Source organism: Cyberlindnera jadinii (assembly GCF_001661405.1).
Source record: "Cyberlindnera jadinii NRRL Y-1542 unplaced genomic scaffold CYBJAscaffold_5, whole genome shotgun sequence".
Taxonomy (NCBI): Eukaryota; Fungi; Ascomycota; class Saccharomycetes; order Phaffomycetales; family Wickerhamomycetaceae; genus Williopsis; species Williopsis jadinii.
Genome location: NW_017963656.1, coordinates 146,746 through 165,140, shown reverse-complemented (window position 1 = coordinate 165,140; position 18,395 = coordinate 146,746). Strand labels below are relative to the sequence as shown.

General features: G+C 45.8%; 6 protein-coding genes across 6 annotated transcripts; 3 read left to right on the top strand and 3 right to left on the bottom strand.

Moving 5' to 3' along the window:
- Positions 1–537: 537 nt before the first annotated feature.
- EIS1 (Eis1p) lies at positions 538–2,829 on the top strand (the record flags this gene model as incomplete). The annotated part of the gene is made up of 1 exon (XM_020213661.1): positions 538–2,829. The coding sequence occupies one exon, from the start codon at positions 538–540 to the stop codon at positions 2,827–2,829; it is 2,292 nt and encodes a 763-aa protein (XP_020070883.1).
- On the bottom strand, positions 2,533–3,816 carry CYBJADRAFT_79593 (uncharacterized protein). Its single transcript, XM_020217940.1, has 2 exons — positions 3,467–3,816; positions 2,533–3,372 (listed from the first exon to the last, which is right to left on the bottom strand). The coding sequence occupies exons 1-2, from the start codon at positions 3,701–3,703 to the stop codon at positions 2,974–2,976; spliced, it is 636 nt and encodes a 211-aa protein (XP_020070882.1). The 5' UTR covers positions 3,704–3,816; the 3' UTR covers positions 2,533–2,973.
- Positions 3,817–5,993: 2,177 nt separating this feature from the next.
- CYBJADRAFT_162041 (uncharacterized protein) lies at positions 5,994–7,547 on the top strand (the record flags this gene model as incomplete). Its single annotated transcript, XM_020213660.1, has 1 exon — positions 5,994–7,547. One exon carries the CDS (start codon positions 5,994–5,996, stop codon positions 7,545–7,547), a length of 1,554 nt encoding a protein of 517 aa, XP_020070881.1.
- Positions 7,548–7,680: 133 nt separating this feature from the next.
- On the bottom strand, positions 7,681–10,725 carry SPT16 (chromatin-remodeling protein SPT16; the record flags this gene model as incomplete). The annotated part of the gene is made up of 1 exon (XM_020212662.1): positions 7,681–10,725. One exon carries the CDS (start codon positions 10,723–10,725, stop codon positions 7,681–7,683), a length of 3,045 nt encoding a protein of 1,014 aa, XP_020070880.1.
- A 4,204-nt stretch (positions 10,726–14,929) lies between these two features.
- Positions 14,930–16,576, top strand: GAP1 (amino acid permease GAP1). The gene has a single exon (XM_020214825.1). The coding sequence runs from the start codon at positions 14,981–14,983 to the stop codon at positions 16,478–16,480; it is 1,500 nt and encodes a 499-aa protein (XP_020070879.1). The 5' UTR covers positions 14,930–14,980; the 3' UTR covers positions 16,481–16,576.
- Positions 16,577–17,310: 734 nt separating this feature from the next.
- CYBJADRAFT_172611 (uncharacterized protein) lies at positions 17,311–17,855 on the bottom strand (the record flags this gene model as incomplete). Its single annotated transcript, XM_020216369.1, has 2 exons — positions 17,311–17,699; positions 17,759–17,855. The coding sequence occupies 2 exons, from the start codon at positions 17,853–17,855 to the stop codon at positions 17,311–17,313; spliced, it is 486 nt and encodes a 161-aa protein (XP_020070878.1).
- Positions 17,856–18,395: the final 540 nt, after the last annotated feature.

Sequence of the window (18,395 nt, the reverse complement as noted above, 5' to 3'; positions counted from 1 at the left end):
ATCTTATCAATGCTTTCGTGATCACCGGGGCGAGGCAGAAGCACGTAATTTTCAATCTTTGACAATCGTTTTTCCACAACTGCCTCGGTTTCCAAAGTTACACACAGCTGAACGCCTAAAAAGCCTGGAAAGAAACTGGGCCCATAGACGTGCGCGTACCATGACTAACATGCGCGACGCTTTCCCTTTATGTATACATTACCGCATTGGGATATGCCAATTTCCTTTCTGGAAATACGCGACTGCGCAAACATTCACAGCAAGGGGAAAAACACAAGAAACAGGGAGGTAAAACGAAGGGGGAGGGGCGGGCGCTACAAAATTGCAAAAGTGAAATTTGCAAGGGGAAAGCAACCGCCAAAAACCACAAAAAGGAGTGCCTGTGTTTTCTCTTGAACCAACAACAACAACAGCAGCTACTGCCACACTAACAACACCTCTTCTCTTATTATTCGGAGAGATTCATAACAATAGTTTGGCTCTGTGTGTTGATATCTAGCTCACAAAGAAAGGGAGGAATCTATACATTTGAAGACCATGTCCATCGCTAATTCAGAGTATTCCACAAAGTCTGCTAGGAGCTCTGTTTATCAGACAAATGGGAGACCGTTGTCCAAGGAGGCGCTCTACAAGGCCAAGATGAAGTACGGTATCTATCAGTCTCCGTCTGCGAAGACCGTTGGTGTTCCAAACAGCGAAAGCGCTTCAGACACTGCTGCTTTGTTGGCTGCCTCAACGGATTTGAAGGTTGAGCCTTATAAGAGAAGCATTGCGAATGATGCACACACAGCAGCTCTGTTTGCAAAGAAGGACACTGCGCCAAAGGCATGGACGAGAGATTCTGTCAACGCTGAGGCCTCAACCGCTGCCGCTGCCGTGGGTAAATTCTTGATTAAAGGTGAAAGAGAGAGCTTGTACAACGAGAGCATCTACGGTGAAGTTGCAAGTTCTGTCGAGGCCCAGTCCAAAGTTGCAATCAGCGAAGGATCAAGTGCAGCATCTGCAGTTTTAACAAGATCCAGATCTAAAAACCCGAACGCTGATGGTGGCGATGAACAAAGTACATATGATGGTGCAAGTGCCGCTTCAGCTGTACTTGGTAGAACCGGGAAAACCATTGGGTCTTTGGCATCAAGCAACTTGGCCTCATTATACGAATTTGACGCTGTTAGAAGCGGAAAAAAGAGAGTTATCGGTAATATCAATTTGTCAAAAGTCACAAAGGCTTCACAAGAACGTGCGAATACAATGATTTCTGAGAGAATGAACCCAGAATGGGATTGCTCTCGCTCAGGTATTAAAGTTGAACCAAAACTTGACGATGCTTCTTTGGAGGCTTTTGCCGCTGCAGGTGCTTTGGCATCTCAAGGCTATGAAGCCCCAGTGGATAAGGACCTTGAGGCACGTGCTATTTTCAAGAATTCCATGGTTTCTCCAAAGGTTTTAGCCTTGGCCTCTCTCAATGCTTCAAATACACTCAAGGGACTCGAAAAGCAACTTGATGATAATAATTTGTTCTCAAATACAGATTTTAACAGGATCGCTTTTGAGATTGCTTCTCGTCACCATGCAACACGTACCGTGAACACAGGTAAAATCAACCTGGGTGGTGGATTGTACATGACACAAGCGGAGTTGGATGCAATCGCTACCAAATTCGTGAACCCTGTGCTGGTTCAAATTGACAAGACAGCTGAATCTCAGCGTGCTAGAGATGCAGAGGCTGCCAGAGTGAAGGAAGAACAGAGATTGGCACATGAAAAGTACAAAGCTGATATCAGGGCACAAAAGGCTGAAGATAAGAGACTCAAGGCCGAGGCCAAGGCTCAGAGAAGAAAAGAGTTGGAGGATGAGAAGCAAAGAGCTAGAGAAGCCAAGCTGGCCTTGGAGAAGGAAAAGACAGCTGAATTGGAAAAGCAAAAGGAGATTTTGGAGTATAAGCAACAGGAGGAGGTTAGAAAGAGAGAAGAACTCCTTGCAAAGAAACAGGCTGAGGAGGAACGTCTTGCGAAGGAATCTGCTGAAGCCGAAGCCAAGCGCAAGGAAGAATTGACTGCTGCTGAACGTGAACGTGATGAGAGACTTGCTCCAATCTTGGCCAACTTGAAGATTGAGCAGGACAAACTGGATGTTTTGAACGAAGAGAAACAAGCTGTTCAGGAGATTACAGACTCTCATATTAAGAATACTGAGAACTCTCAAAACTTGCTAGATGTTTCAAAGGTTGAATTGACTCATGCCCGTGAACGCTTGGAGACATTGAAGGGTGAAATTGAAACCACAACTGGTGAGCAAGAGAAATTCGCCAAAGAGGCTGAAATCAAGGCTGCTGAAGCAGAAGTTGCTCTCAAGGAATCTGCAGAGATTGAAGCAGAAGCAGCTTTGAAAAAGGCTGAGATTGACAAGCAAAAGGCCCTTGTTGACAATGAACGTCTTAAGATTCAACTCGAATTGGAGAATGAAAAGATTGCTGCATTGAATGAGGAGAAGGAAATTGCAGAAACGTTACCACCAAGTGAAAAGGCTAAAGCTGAGGATGCTGCTAGGGAAAAGGCCAAAGCAGAATCTGAAGCTGCTAAGGCTGCGGAGGAGTCCACCACTAAGGTCACTACATCAACAGGTCCAACAGTCGTTGCCAATCCAAACTACAGATCCATGGTTGATGAAGCTTTAAACTATGTGCCAAAAAAGCAAGTTGAAGCCAAGTCCAGCACTACAGATGGTGGTGAGTTGAAACAGACGTTTTCTGGCTTCAGCCAAGGCAGTGATGAAAAAAAAGAATTAACCACTGAGGAGAAACACAAGAGCCTATTCAAGGAGGAGTTTTAAATCAAGGTGATATCCGTACAATGATTCACACCACAGCCCACTTGTTTTGTTTTGTTCATCCATGTCCCACCATTTGGTAATTGATCATTCTAAGAGTTCGGTCGCTTAACATTCTGTCTGTACTACTTTGAGAATGCCTTTTTTTTAACTTTCTCTATCTTTATATGTATCGTGGGGTTGTATTCTATATGTTATTTCCACACTATTCTGTTGTTGTTGGAGTATATAAAAACTCATAATCATAATAATTTGTGTTTTATTTAAAGCTATTAAGAAATGTGTTGATCCACGAAGTCTATGATGACCGTTACGTTCTCTGGTAAGAGTTCTGTGGAGGCTGTATCGTGTTTGCACCTGTGACTTGATTGTGTGTCGGTGGCGCACCTGCTGGCCTACTATACGTTGAATACTCATTCGTCGCTGTCTCGGTGGTGGATGTCGTGTTCTGTTTATAAGGCGGTAGCTGTTCCTCTGTTTCCTCTGCTGGTTTGGTATTTGGGTCGTAGTAGTAACCTTGTTGCTGTGCGTTGTTGTACGCTGGCTGTTGCGGTGACGTTGTATATGTATACGTCGAATATCCGTTCTGGTAAGGCTGTTGTTGGTATCCCTGTTGATAGTCCTGTTGGTACGTTGGCATTGTCTGCGCTTGGTTGTTATTACCATACGTGGTCCAGCCCGTGTATGGGATATACGACTGTCCCTGACGGGACCTTCTCAGGTTACGTCTTCTCAAGAGCATGAGAACCATGGCAAACACCAGAATCGGGATCACAACAACAAATACAATCCACCAGTACGTGCTGTTCCGTCTGTAATAGCAATACCCGCTTGCATCGCAGACGTACTGTCTTTTGCTCAGTTCTATAATGGACATTGAGTATTATTGCGTAATAAGATCAAATGGTTTAACTACTCGAAGACGAACAAGATGCACCTAGGGGAGATGGTACCGGATTTCAATTATATATAAATCCCAACAAGAGGAGGTGACACATCGGCATCTTGGACAGTACCAAGAGAGCAGCCAAAAGAGTAGAACCACCTCTTGGTATCTGCTCTCTGGTCACTGATTTAGGCACACTCAACCTAACACAGCCTTAATGTCATTGAGGGTCATATCCCCGTTGGCGAAGTATATAAAGTTTCCTACAGTTAGTGGCGTAAATTGCTTGCATATGACGTGTTTAAGTGTCTTTTGCAATTACCATGGACAGAAGAGAACACTGGGGACATGGTTGAACAGCCCAGTTAGACAGCCCAGCCAAACAGCGTGTGCCAACTCCCAATTGTTCACTACAGCAATCGAATTCCGCCGCCAGACTCGCCATCCTCTTCACAAGGGAGGCCCCATCGCCCTTGTTGAATTCCCCCTGCGAACGGGAGAGGGACGCAGGCAAGAAAAACAGGACAAGCGCAGGTTTAATGTTAAGCGCCGGCGGAGACGTCCATTTGCTACGAGAAGGAGAGACTATGGGAAAGAATGATCAACGTTTCTTTTTTTCTGCGTTCTTCCGGACTTTTCCCAAGGATGTGGGGGCCGCTGGAGGGGGAGGCCACTCAGAGGTTACTAAGCGATTACGTAATACACGCTGATCGAAGCCATCGGAGATAGCCTGTCTTGTCGGTGAGTTGATGAGTTGGCGTACATAGAAGTTATAGGCATCTCGTAAACACGTTACTCCAAAGGAGAGGGCTGTGTGTGTGTGTGCTTTATGCATAAAGCTCCATGGGCATGTTCCATCGAACCAGGGAACCTGAGCAGATCCCATTGCTGCTTTGTAGGTGTCTGTTGTGTCTCCACAGCCAGTTCCACAACCAGTTCCACACCGCTGAGATGTTATACCTTCGGTAGAGAGACTCGCTGCACAGCATCTTCTGGAGACCCATAGATCATGTCGATTGGGTACACAGCCGATCGTTTAGAAAACTTACCTCGTCTATCTGCTCAAGTTCCAAAGCAGCACTGTATCAGAATGCACCGGGCATCGCACATCAAAGCACTGGCTCAAGTACGCATCCACGACGCTCCAAACTCCGGGCACAGAGATAGAAGGCCAGGAAGAGCAACAAGCAGAGAAAGAGAGAGGGAGAACCAGAATGAAATATCTCTCGGTTGATCTTTCCCACAAAGTCAGAGAACCAGAGGCGTGTTTCTGCACAAGGATCGACAAGCACGCAGTGCCACACACCGTTCCCGTAGTTACAAGGCAAGTCTGGCTTCATCTGTGCAAGATATTCGACGCTGAAGAGAGCGTCTTTTGTAGATGCTCAGAGATTCTTAAGGGAATAAAGATACATCGCATACGATAGATACGTCAGACTCGATCCATACATGGTGCTGTGCTCCAATCTCCCTCCGTCGTCCTCCTGCGGGACGTTCCAATTGAGGTCACAGTGTGGTTAGATCACCACCTTCGACAAGGACTTAACAACACCACATAGAGGCACAGTTAGCTGAAACGGCCCCACCACTCCCCAAATCTGCCAACCGTCCTCCCGCTCTCTGCCTGCTTGCCTGTGCCAGTGTTTTCCAACAAGGCCACCACACCTCGCCCAATTGCACCTCTCCAGTGAACGTATCCACGCCTCCATAGACAACTAAACCACTGGAGCACCACGCTGACAATGCGCGCCCAAATAGCGAAACAAGGTTCAACGACACCGCGCAGACAGGCAGCGAGACACAGAGCTGTGTGCGCTCATGTGAGCGTGTGCGGGTTAACCATAAGTTTAAGAGGCGCATTGATGCATACGTAACCAGCTTTGCAAGGGAACGGAACAACGATCAGAGGAGCCTTCAGCTGTGAGTGTTCACTTACACATCAAAGGAATTGGTCAAGTGTGTGGTGCCTGTGTGTGTGTGTGTCTTTTCCCGTTCTCCTTCTGATATATTTTCACCGGTCCTTCTTTCCCATCTTGCTAAGAGGCAACGAGGTCAGCGAGCAAACCACGTCCTTTTAATAGCAACCACCTTGGAGCATTACGGAAGCAACTGTCATAGCAACCCACATAACTCCGCGAGCATTCCACAAGTTGTAACTGATTTTCCTTCTTTCGTTTCCAGTCCATTGTTTTCTGCTGTGTCTGCTTGGTTTTGGCTGTCTGGTCCATCTACACATTTAGTACCGCTAGACTTCCACAGCTCGGGATCTCTGGTGAACGCAATGCCCAGTACTAATTCACATTCAAAGTCGTCAATAGACTTTCTGCTATCGGGCAATGACGAACCACACAATGATAACGCTGGTGAAGCCCACAGAGATCTGCCAGACAGCACCCCGGTGGACGTAGTGTGTGTGGAACCACGGACAGTGCCGGCAACTAATAACCCAAAGAAACGCACCATTAGGAGGCCCAGGGACCCCAAACTATCGCTGAGACTGCTACAACAACCGATCCATGCAAAGGTGTCCACCCATCCTTCAGGCAGAGTGTTCTTTAGTGAGCATAGGCCAATACATCCTCCTCCCATATTGCAACTGTGTGTTGATGATATGAAGCCAAGGTCACAGGAGGAGACGATAATTGACGAGTTGAAAAAAGGGTTGAGCGCAAATAAGGATCCAAAGTCAATTGAGAGGATTAAGGAGTTGGATATCATCAAGACCATGAGATCAAACAGAGTGCCTCCATGGGTTCACTACTCAACGTTTTTTGTCGTTGCAAAGTTACAGGCAACCGATGTTCAGGAGCCTCAGCACCAGAACCCAGATACCGTTGAATCTACGAATGACCTACTGATTGGTACTAATGTGGCATCTGGTATGCCAATATCGTTACGTATAAACATGTCATCTCAGGGCCATTTGGGCAGACTGTTACCAGTGGAGAAATTGGACCCGAGCAACTATGCAATAACATTTGTGTTTTCTGACCTTGCCGTGAAGAAGATTGGGAAGTTCAAGTTGAGCTTTGACCTCTATGAAGCATTCAATGGGAAGGTTGTACATAGGAATAGCACGCTCTCCGATGAGTTTCAGATCTTCACGCCAAAGAAGTTCACGGGATCCACGGTGTCTTCTCCGTTGACGAGCTTCCTATTCAATCACGGAGCAAGAATACGACAGAGGAAGAGAAGCTCGAATTCTGCCACGAAGAAGGGGTCCAGTACAAATGTTGATGACGATTCAAGTAAAAGCGAAGATTCAAAGAGTGAAGATTCCTTGGAAAACCCACAAAAGTTACGTCGTTTGTCATGTTCCCGTGATATGAGGGTCCCATCACACCCTCATACCCTTCAGCATCGCTATTCGTTACCACCAGTGGATACTCTTGTGGAGTATCAGCACCAAAAGCAGGTAGAGCAGCAAAGAAATCAACATAAACAGAACATACATCAAGTGCCAATGCCTATGAACTTACCGTCAATCGCACAAAAGTACTACCCTCACCAGATGAACCCTTCACCAACATTCAACCGTCCTGTATTCCCTGCACGCTCACAGATGGTTACACATTTACCACCAATACAAGATTACACAGTGCAACAACAGCAACGTCATCAGCAGCAGCAACCACAACCACAGCCACTGTATTACCAGTATGCTCCTCATCCTCAACATCATCCTCACCAAAACCACCAACAATTGGAGCCTCTGTATAACGTTGCAACGAGTTATCAACCAGCTGTTATTGGATATGGGAACAGAGCATCGGTTGAAGATACATACATGAGAAAAGTTGATGGTCGGGGTATTGGCCCTCAAAAAGAACGTTGAACGATAACCATAATAACAGCTTAGACAATCGTTTTTACACTGTACTTCTACAATGCCAGCGCACGTTGAAAAATTCAATATAACCATATCTTTAGTAGTTAGAACACAAGAAGGAGGTATTCTAAACGATTAATCAGTCAAATCTACTGCTTGCATCTTCCTTGGCAGCCTTCTTCTCCATCTCATCCCAATCATCAGCGGATTCTTCCTCATCGTCGTCGTCATCATCACCACTAAAGTCACTTCCAGAATCGTCATCACCCCCTTCGCTGTAGTCATCCTCACTGTCAACATCTTCATCCTCTGGATCTTCGTCACTAACCTCGTACTCGGACTCTTCTTCACTCTGTTCGCTTTCTTCATCATCAGAGTTACCAGCAAGGAAAGACCAACCACCATCAAGGAAGAATTGTTTTGGATCAGCTTGCAATGTCTTCATGATAGTGGACCAGTTCAGATTGATTGTGGATTCTGTAAATGGAATGTCGACATCGGTTAACCACGACTTAACATCTTCCAAGACTTCAATTGGAATGGTGTTAACATGAACAACAGCTTTGCCGAAATCTCTAAAGACGAAAACCATATCAAAGTTCTTCAATCCAAATTGAACTCTTTCAAGATGGGCAATCTCAACCTCTTCCAGTGTGACAACAAGGAACGGTGGATCAATCAACTGCACCAAACAGTCTCTAGTCGGCATCAAGAATGTTGCAGCTCTAAATGGAACACCTTGGAATCCTAGTTCTCTGAATGGAATGTCCAAATCACCAGCACCGTGGGAAGAATCTGCAATCAACTCGGCGAATTTTCTAAACTCCTTATCAAGTGCAGCTTTTCTTCTTCTCTCTTCTTGTTCTTGTTCCAATTCGTCATCATCACCATATCTTCTTCTGGCACCCCTTCTAGCACCGTTGGTCTCATCAAATGCAATATCGGATGCTTCTCTGTAGAATTGAACGTCAAATGTTTTCTTTTTACCAACAATCAAAGGGGTCTTCAAATGAACATGGATAAGAACAATCAATTCATCCTTGCAGGGCTGAAAGAAAAGATGTTTCATGTTGGAAAACAGAATATCGATTCTAGAGTCCTGTTTCAAAGAAGATTGATACCTCAAACCGTTCTCATGGATAGACAGGGAACCTGGGACTCTCTTTGTGTCGGGAGATGGTCTAACAAAGATATTATCCATTCTTCTTAACCTACCTGGCTTTGCAAGGATCAACTCTGCTTGGGCAACAACGTCTGCCATGTTCTTCTTATCTGCTTCTTTCTTTTGTGATTCTTTCTTCAAGTCAGAAATATCCTTGAAAACCTGTGCCATGTGCTCAGCATCTCTGGATCTTAGGGTAATAGAACGGACAAACTGCTTCGAACCATCATCTTCATATGGAATCTCATCCTTCTTGGAAGTATTACCACCAACACCAGGAGAGTTGAAGTTCAATCTCAGATAGGTATAGTCACCTTCGTCCGTCTTGGATCCGTTTTTGTAAGAGTTAATATGGAATGGAACTGGTCTACCAGAAATTGGAATCAGTATGGTCTGAGTCTTGAAATCAACGTGGGCCTTCAGGTCCTTAACCATCGTTGGAATCTGTGTCTCTCTGACATAAGATTCGTACTTCTTGAAGATAACTTTACGTTCGTTTGGATTCGTAGCACTTGTATCGCTGAATCTGCTCAAACCTTCTCTTTGTCTCTTTTCATGTAATTCCTTTTGCTGTTGTCTTTGACGAGTATCATCGAGTTCATCGTGGTTCTTCGTCTCTGTACGAAGTTTGGACTTGAGAATCTTCGAGTTTGCTCCTGTGGTGTCCCTCTTTGGCTTCACATCGTCATCAGCCAAGTCGAGAACCTCCTTCTTGACATTTTCAGTCTCATCTTTAAAGAAGAAAGACACATCAGCTCTTGTCTTTGTGTATTCAGTGATCACAGATGGCGTAGAATCAACAATCTTGACAGTATCTGTCAACAACAAGGAATAGTTCTTTGTCTTTGGATCCTTTGAAGCCTCATTAGCCAAGTTCTGAAAACCGATGGTGAGGTCAAAAGTTGAGTTATCTGGAAGTTCACGTTCGTTCTTTGGATTCAGCAAGAACGTATTGTCTCTGAACTCCAACCCAATGATCCAACCAACGTTCTTGGTGAAGTGCTTTTCCAATTCTGGTCTCTCAGACTTGATAAACTCCAAGGTTTCGGTGTAAATCTTTGAACCAGTAGTGCCAGGTTTCAACAGGGAAATGACCTTTTTCTGAACTGCAATCAAAAAGTCATAGTTCTTGTCCACCTCAGGAGTTGGGTCCACAAGGAATGTACGTGCTATATTTGAGCAATATGACATATATCTGATACCCAACGAGGCAATCACAACACCGCCGTGGAGGTTGTCATCGTTGGATTGTGCACTTGGTCTCAGATCGTATTTGCCACCACTCTGGATAATTGGTGTATAGCACCAGTCCAGAAGGTTCAGGTCCAACTGAGAGCCGAACTTCTTCTTGAGCTGTGCAAGGAACTTATCCTCGTCAATCTTATTTTCAACACGTTCAGTGAGCTTTGAGTGAGACACTTTCAACTCCTCGTCAACAACACGGACCATTTCATCCGAGAAGTAGTTCATGAACTCAGAACTTGTCTTCGCCGCCATGGTGATTCTACTCAGCTCCTTGGTATCCTTTGTTTCCCAACATTGGGACAGCTGCACTGAAACGTCAATCAACTCCAGCACACCTTTCACGGAATCCCATATTGGCTCCCATTCGTTGATGAGCTTACCTTGGAACTTATCCTTCGTGATGATACCAACCTTGTGCACCTGCTTCAATTCGCTCACCAAGTCATCCCACAGCTTCTTGTTGTTGTCCGCGTCCTTCGTACGTGCCCAAACATCAACAGAGCCGCCGTTCTTAATACCACCCAGATACTTGGTCTTCCCAACAGACGTGATGAACACAACCTTGTCCTTTGTTATGAAGATGGCAGTGGCAGGGAACTCATAGCCCAGCAGCCAGTTGTGCAAAATTGTTGACTTTTGATATGGGTTCTCTTCGTCAGATGAACCAACAACAACAAGCAAGGAACCAGCGCCATTGAAACCATCTTCCGCAATCCTCTTCTGGATGATGCCAACACGTTTTCTGAACGCAATGGAATCGATCTTTGGCTCACTCATCGTCGATCTCAATGCTTTTGAACACAGCGCTTGGGTTTGTTGTTCAAGTGTTTTGGCCTTTGAATCAAATTTTACGCGCGTGTTTTTCGTTGTTGTCCTTTGAACATTTTCACGTTTCGCTCGGTTTTGTGGTTGCTTTGTGGGAACCTTCTGGAAAATCTCGTTAATGTATACAAGCATTTTAGAATAAGCTGAAGGCGGGAAACAATGGTGATGAGCCGGGTTGAAAGCTCGTGAGGAATGCCTGTTACTTGGTGATGGCTGATGAGGCCAGCGTGGAGGACAATGGAATGGGCTAACTGTCGAGATCTGAGGTTGGCCAATGGCTTTGGAAACAGGCCGTGGCTTGGGCTTTCGTAGTGTGTACACGTTGTGCACGACTTGCACATTGGCAAGTAGTCTGTTGTGGTCTCTCTCCTCCTAATGCTGTGTGAAGTTGATGAAGTAGGTGGGTGGGCACGTACCAGGTGCCTTCACAGGACAGGGTAGGAGCAACTGCATCCTAGCGAGTGTCATATGCCTTCAATTGGATGGAGCAGGTCTACTGTAGTATGTAGATAGTGGTGGGAGGGTTACGCTGGTGGAGGAAGTAAGGATATGGGGCAGAGAACGATGACAGCCCGTGGTTGAACCGTGTTTCAATCCAGACTGTACTGCGATTGGTTCTGTCAAACAGGAGCCAATTTCATCTCCAACGATATCATCATGAGGTTCAGCGTTGGTTTAGGACTTTTGCCTCGTGATGAAGTATTCGGATAGGTTTCGCAGTAGGTCTTGCCATGTTTTACAGGTTGGACGGCGATGCGTGGTTTGGTTGTGTTATTCTCTGTAGGCATTCCCTGTAGTTATTCTCTGTGGTTATTCTCTGTAGGCATTCTCTGTAGTCATTCTCTGTAGGCATTAACATGTTGGCTGTGTTGGCGTCTCGTCCTCTCCGAACCCTCCTCTACTCCAAAACCAGAAAGGTAGGCTCCTCAACTCTTAGCACTTCGCTTCAGGTGGTTGCCCTCTTGTCTAAATGCTCCTTGGAGTGACACTCTGAAGCCACTGTACAACACTCATATTCTCTTTCATCGCAGCAACAGTCAGGGTAATCTCATTTCTATTGTTTACAGTAGCTCTGCTATCCACAAGGGCACAGTCGCCTAACTTGTGATGGGCGTCTGGTCTCCTGTCTCTATCCACGTAGCTCCCCAGGCATCACCAGCCCTTGGTCCACACCACATACTGAGCCTATGATTTCGACTGCATCATCATATGCTACACACACTATTCGACCCTAAAGGAAATGATAACCGAATGCTCGCTTTCGGCATGGGAGCTCCAGGAAGCACCACTAAGTTATCTAAACGCACTGGCTGCCACCATCTAACAAATGTGGCCTATAGGAGGCCATTGTCAGAGAATATGCAGTGTTATCAATCTTAAAGAGCTGCTGCCTATGAGCCTTAAACAGTACCGCCTCGTGAGTTCCAGGACACCTGGATCATCAAGATTTCCTGATTTGAATACGGGGGAAAGTCACTAGATGTACGCTGTAAACGACACTGCACAGTAGGTGGTGAGATATGGCCAGCTTCAGGGACGCTGGGATCGTTCCATCGTGATGATTTGACGGGTTGGCTGTAAGGATATCATTATCAAGGTTCGAAACTGACGCATGCTTGCGATTTATGCATCGTTTCAGGTTGATTCCTACCCAGTGTTGCTGACTCTATTCGTACATTACATCATCCAATCTTGAACAATCCAGTAGTCAGCTAAGGAATGTGGTCTTGAGATTAAGCTGGGTACAACTCAACCTTATCAAGGTACAGGTTTAGTCATGACCACATACCAAGAGGACATGAACCATGTGCAATGTACAGTGGATGAACTAGGGCTTCCAATGTTACAGCTCCACAAGTGGGCGTGTTTGTACATTGGTCTCATGATACAAGATCACGATCCAAGGTTATTGATGGCATAAGTGAGAACACTGTGGGAAGCCGCCACACGTTCTCTTTGGTGGAAGGAGCCTTATCTTATGTATTAACACTATCCGAGACAAGAAAGCGGGTAGAGTATCATTCTCAAAGTCCACTTGGCTAACCAGGCGGACGCCAACGGCTGCCAATCACCAGCTCGCACTCTGAGCTCTGGTGCCTACGCGCTCTATCAACCTTCTCAATCCTGAGCGCTGGATGGAATGCATGTGACGTTTCATCATTTGGGCTGTTGAGGCCACTCTTTCTGCAGGGCTATAAGCGTTTTAGATCAGACTACAAAGTAGCCATCACAATGACCAATGCATAGATGCGCCAAACTTCACGCTGGCTCCAACGGCACTGATTCTGCGTTTCTTGTCCATGGCCAAATGACCATTGATGCCGTGCCACTGGTGTGCAACGGGGTTGATTGTGATAAACGGGCCCTGTTTCTAGGCAGAGAGGACTAAACGACACACAATCAACATGATAGTCGTCGCTGCTAGGGCACACCATCGGACATCAGGAAATGCCCATATAGATAACCCACACGGGTGGCTTCGACGTATCGACGTATGGACGTCTCGACGTTGCACAGGGATTCCCCTCTACAAGCTCCGTTTAGCTCTTCACAAAGGTCACCACAACTGGTCAATTGCAGATCGCTACGGCCTTTCTTTGGCGCCATTCTTCCTACAAGGTCCTCCAACTTCCTACAAGGCCATACGTGCTGGATATTCTACAAACTCCAGCCTAACAAGACATCTGAGTACCCTTCAAGCTCTCCTCCAACCTCTGCAAGCGACGAATCCGCTTAAAAGATCACGCCAACGTCAACCTCCCAAACCACACAACGCCCATTGTTACATCCTCAGTGTGAATTTCATTACAGATCAAAGGCAGAAGAAGAAAAAACAAAAAGAAACAACGATATAACTTTTATAGTTTTCACGTCATTTTTAGCGCGTACAAAAATAAAAAAAAACTGCACCTTGCGCACGGCACCAAAAAGTTTCTTTTCTTTTTGGCGCCGGTGCAGCGTGTGGCGTTTTCCTCCATAGCAACGGCGTTAGAGAGAGCTTTCGCTCTGTGAGAAGCCCTTGCTATCAGACCTCTACTTCCAACGCTGGCAAAGCCAAGTAACTGAAAGGCCTCTGGTAATCAATGGGGCCTCTGGTGGTCCCCCTCCAAGGCACTCGGCACGGGCCGCATATGGGTGAGATTGGGGGCAGATTGGGGCAGATTGGTGGGAGATCTGGTCCCGTTGGCCAGCTCGCGAGCTGGGCGTGGGGAGGCCCTACCTGTGTGTGACTGTGGTGGGTTGGCGAATGATACGAGGTCACCGGACCTATGGTTGAACAAGAATGGCTCGAGTGGCTCCAATGACAATCGTGCCATGCTGGTGCGGTTGAAGCTGCTGTTTGTGGGGAAGAAAGCCCGCTGGTGTGCTCGCTATGCCCTTGATACTGCTCTCCCCATCAACACGCCAGCTTCGTTGTTAACGCTCGTCTGGAGTCTCTACAACACTCCACAACCACACCACAACCACACCACAACCACACCACAACACACCACAACCACGACACCCTTAACCTCTTCCCAGGAAAAGTTCTCACGCTGTGTAATCCACGTACACGCACACCGATAACATCCTCAATCCATCGCTGATAAGACCTCCTAGTGCCGGTCGTCTACGCCTATGAGTGGCAGCACAAGTTGGCGCGCACGATAAAGATGCGCCGCAGAATTATGCACGCCGACGCATACTGATACGCAACCACAGCAATCCCAGAATCAAAGATCCAACCATGAGGCACAAGTGATGTCTCTTTTATCATCCAGGAGAGGAAGTTGGGGTGATGTGCTCATGGTAGCGGGCCCGGTGTGATCTGTGCTGAATAATGGAAGTTGTAATGGTATATAAAGCACAATGAATCCCCCACTGTGGTTGTAGATTTTGCTCCTGTCTGTGGTGTCATACTGTACTACAGACTTGTATACATACGCATAGTATTCTAAACATGTCCTCGAACGATATCTCAGAGGTCAAGTCCAAGGACATCAACACTTTCACAGTGGCTGATACGCTGGAGGCCGGTGACTCCGTGTCCATCTCTAACGAGGATGTTGATGTTTCTAACCTGTCGTGGTGGGGCCGCTTCAAAGACTCCTTCAAGGAGGCTGAACTTGTGGGTGTTGACACCTCCAACATGAGTGAGCTGGAGAAGGCTATTGCGAAGACCTCCCAGTCACCTTTACAGAAGAATTTGAAGAACAGACATTTACAGATGATTGCCATTGGTGGTGCCATTGGTACTGGTTTGTTTGTCGGTTCCGGTGGTGCTCTGAAGAAGGGTGGTCCAGCTGCTCTGCTTATCGCTTGGAGTTTGGTTGGTACCATGATTTTCTCTACTGTCCATGCCATTGGTGAATTGGCTGTTAGATTCCCAATCTCTGGTGGTTTTAACGTGTACTCCACCAGATTTATCGACCCATCCTGGGGTTTTGCCATGGGTTGGAACTATGCCCTGCAATGGCTGATTGTTATGCCTTTGGAACTTGTCGCTGCTTCTATTACTATTGGTTACTGGAACTCTGAGATCAACTCTGTTGCCTGGGTGGCGATCTTTTACGTATTCATCGTTGTTCTTAATTTCTTTGGTGTCAAGGGTTACGGTGAAGCTGAGTTTGTCTTCTCCTTCATCAAGGTGCTCGCTGTCATTGGTTTCATCATCTTGGGTATTATCCTGAACTGTGGTGGTGGTCCAAAAGGTGGTTACATCGGAGGAAAGTACTGGCACGACCCAGGTGCGTTCTCCAACGGGTTCAAGGGTGTGTGTGCTGTGTTTGTCACTGCTGCCTTCTCCTTTGCCGGTACCGAGCTTGTTGGTTTGGCTGCCTGTGAGACTCAAAACCCAAGAAAGTCCCTTCCAAGAGCCACCAAGCAAGTCTTCTGGAGAATCACCTTGTTCTACATTGTTTCTTTAACCCTTGTTGGTTTGCTTGTGCCTTACACTGACTCAAGATTGGGTACTGCATCCGATGCCTCTGCTTCTCCTTTCGTCATTGCCATCAACAACGCTGGTATCGGTGGTTTGGATGACGTTATGAACGTGGTTATCATGATTGCTGTTCTGTCTGTCGGTAACTCCTCTGTCTACGCTTGTTCTCGTACATTGGTTTCTCTTGGTGGTCAAGGCTTCGCACCTTCTTGGTTGATGTACGTTGACAAGAAGGGTCGTCCAATCTGGGCCACGCTTGTCACTTTGATTGTTGGTCTCTTGTGTTTCGTCTCTGCTTCCGACAAGCAAGGTGATGTTTTCAACTGGTTGTTGGCCATTTCCGGTTTGTCCTCTGTCTTCACCTGGGGTTCTGTCTGCTTTGCTCATATCAGATTCAGAGCTGGTATGAAGGCTCAAGGTCGTAATCCAAACGAAGAATTGGCCTTCATGTCTCAATGTGGTCTCCTTGGTTCCTGGTATGGTGTCATTCTCAACATTTTGATTCTCGTGGCCCAATTCTGGGTTGCCCTTTTCCCATTGGGTGCAAGCCCAGATCCAAGTGATTTCTTCCAAGCTTACTTGGCCTTGCCAGTCATCATCGCCTTCTACGTCTTCCACAAGCTCTGGAAGAGAAACAAATCCTGGTACATTAAGGCCTCTGATATGGATTTGGACAGTGGTAGAGCTGAGCACGATTTGGACTTGCTCAAGCAAGAGATTGCCGAGGAGAAGGCTTTCATCGCTTCAAAGCCTTTCTACTACAGATTCTACAGAGTCTGGTGTTGAACTCCCTAAGCTCATTGTATTTAGTTTCTGCAAACACGTCCTTGATGGATATTTAATTTGATTTCTAATAGATTATATGGATAACGAGTCCTGTAGAGTGGATAATTAGATGACTAGCACTGTGACCATAGGTGTTTCCTGCGTGAATGGAAGGTAGAATCACACGTTGATCTGTAGTGTTTAGCTAATGCTACCTGTAAATCTCGAATCAGCGCTACCTACGGGATCAACTTGCGCCGTGCGGCCCGTGGGGTATTGACTTTAATGTCTTGGTGCCTCGTTCAATGAAGTGATGATTTTCGAACTAACGGAATCTACGCCTAGAGAGTCTCCTATAACTGTAGCGTAAGATTTCGTGTATGGATCTGCAAACGTGTGTATGATGTGGATAGTTAGCATGACACTAATCTAAGTCCCGTTAGTATGGAAAAGGTCTATCTCGTCGTTTATGCGTCTAGCTGTGCATGAAGCTTCTGTTGAGAGACAAACTCACCAATCGTGCCAATGTGGACCTCAAGTTTGTTGTATTCTTCATCTTTTTGAAGAACATCTCTAAGCGATTGAAGATGACATTTTCTATCCAATCCAGGATCCAGTGTTTAAATTTCTGTAACCTTCGCTTGGTCATTTTCCTGAGTAACCATACCATCAACTCTATGGAATAAACACTCGTTGATAGTCATTGAGTACGTTCCGCCTCTCTTGAATAACTAGCGCTGTTAGAACCCAAGAACGATAGCAAAGGGATTGTATTGATTGCTCAAGCACATTTGGACGTTATTGGATCCAATAAGATATATTTCATGTACTGCAATGGTTCTTTGAATGCCTCAATGCGGAAAGCTTTCATCCGATATAAAGACAGGCAATTCAACTTCGATAACGAGCGCATTACAATAACCGCAGCGCTCTTCAGAACAGTCTGAATTGCACGCAGAGCTATGTGGTCTCCACTGTTGCGGCTCGTCATAAAATAGATCATCATTATTCATGATGTATTCAAAGTAGGGTTCACAATCAAAGGCACCATCACGTTTAAGTTCTTCTAACGCTCTCGCTGCTACATCTGTCTCAACACTTATTCCATCTGCCATGGTTCCACTATCAGGTTCAGGTAACGGCTGAGGTTCAGGTAACGGCGGCTGTTGTGGTAAGACTGTTCTCTCTGCAGCGGTATTCTGTGACAGAACATGGAGGTTTCCTGGTTCCGCATCTTGGTCTTAAAACAAGTCAGTTAGTTATTCTCAATAATTACTGGGTCTTCTTGTTGTGTCGTACCTCCATCGGTTTCAAATTGCCGCTGTGGTTCTGGATTAGCCGCTGATGTTTCTTCTCCAAGTTGAGGGCGCTGTTGGAAGGTTCCATGAAGAGTCATCGGTTCTTTCCCAGGACGTATTCTCGGGTTTCTTCTGCTTTTATTGCCTGATGTTTTGTTTCTGGTCATTCTTTGGTGATGTTTTTTGATTCTATGTATAAAGCTGTACTGGTATTGTGTCATTTTGTGTTGATGAGAATTTATAATGTAAACAATGCGGCGAGGATTGAAAACATCCTTGCATTTTTACGATTGCTGGGGCAACGAAGGGCAAGACTTACATATATAAAGCAACGTCATGGTTTATTTTGAAAAAACCACTCAACCATTCAAGCTGGCGGTCGGTGTATATGAAGATACTGATCTGTCAATTTATTTTCTTCGTTTGGTTTCCCAATTGTTGTTTTGTTGCTGAGGTATAAGCACATTTATGCGTTTTTTCTTGATTATACCATACAAGCTATGAATGGTTATATCACATTCTGTATTCAAGATTAAATGTTCATACTTTTTATAACTCTTTTCTCGAATATTTGCTGGGTGTTGGTATATCTTGTGGAGATTTGAAGGCCAGTTTGCTATTTTTATTAGTTTCATTTT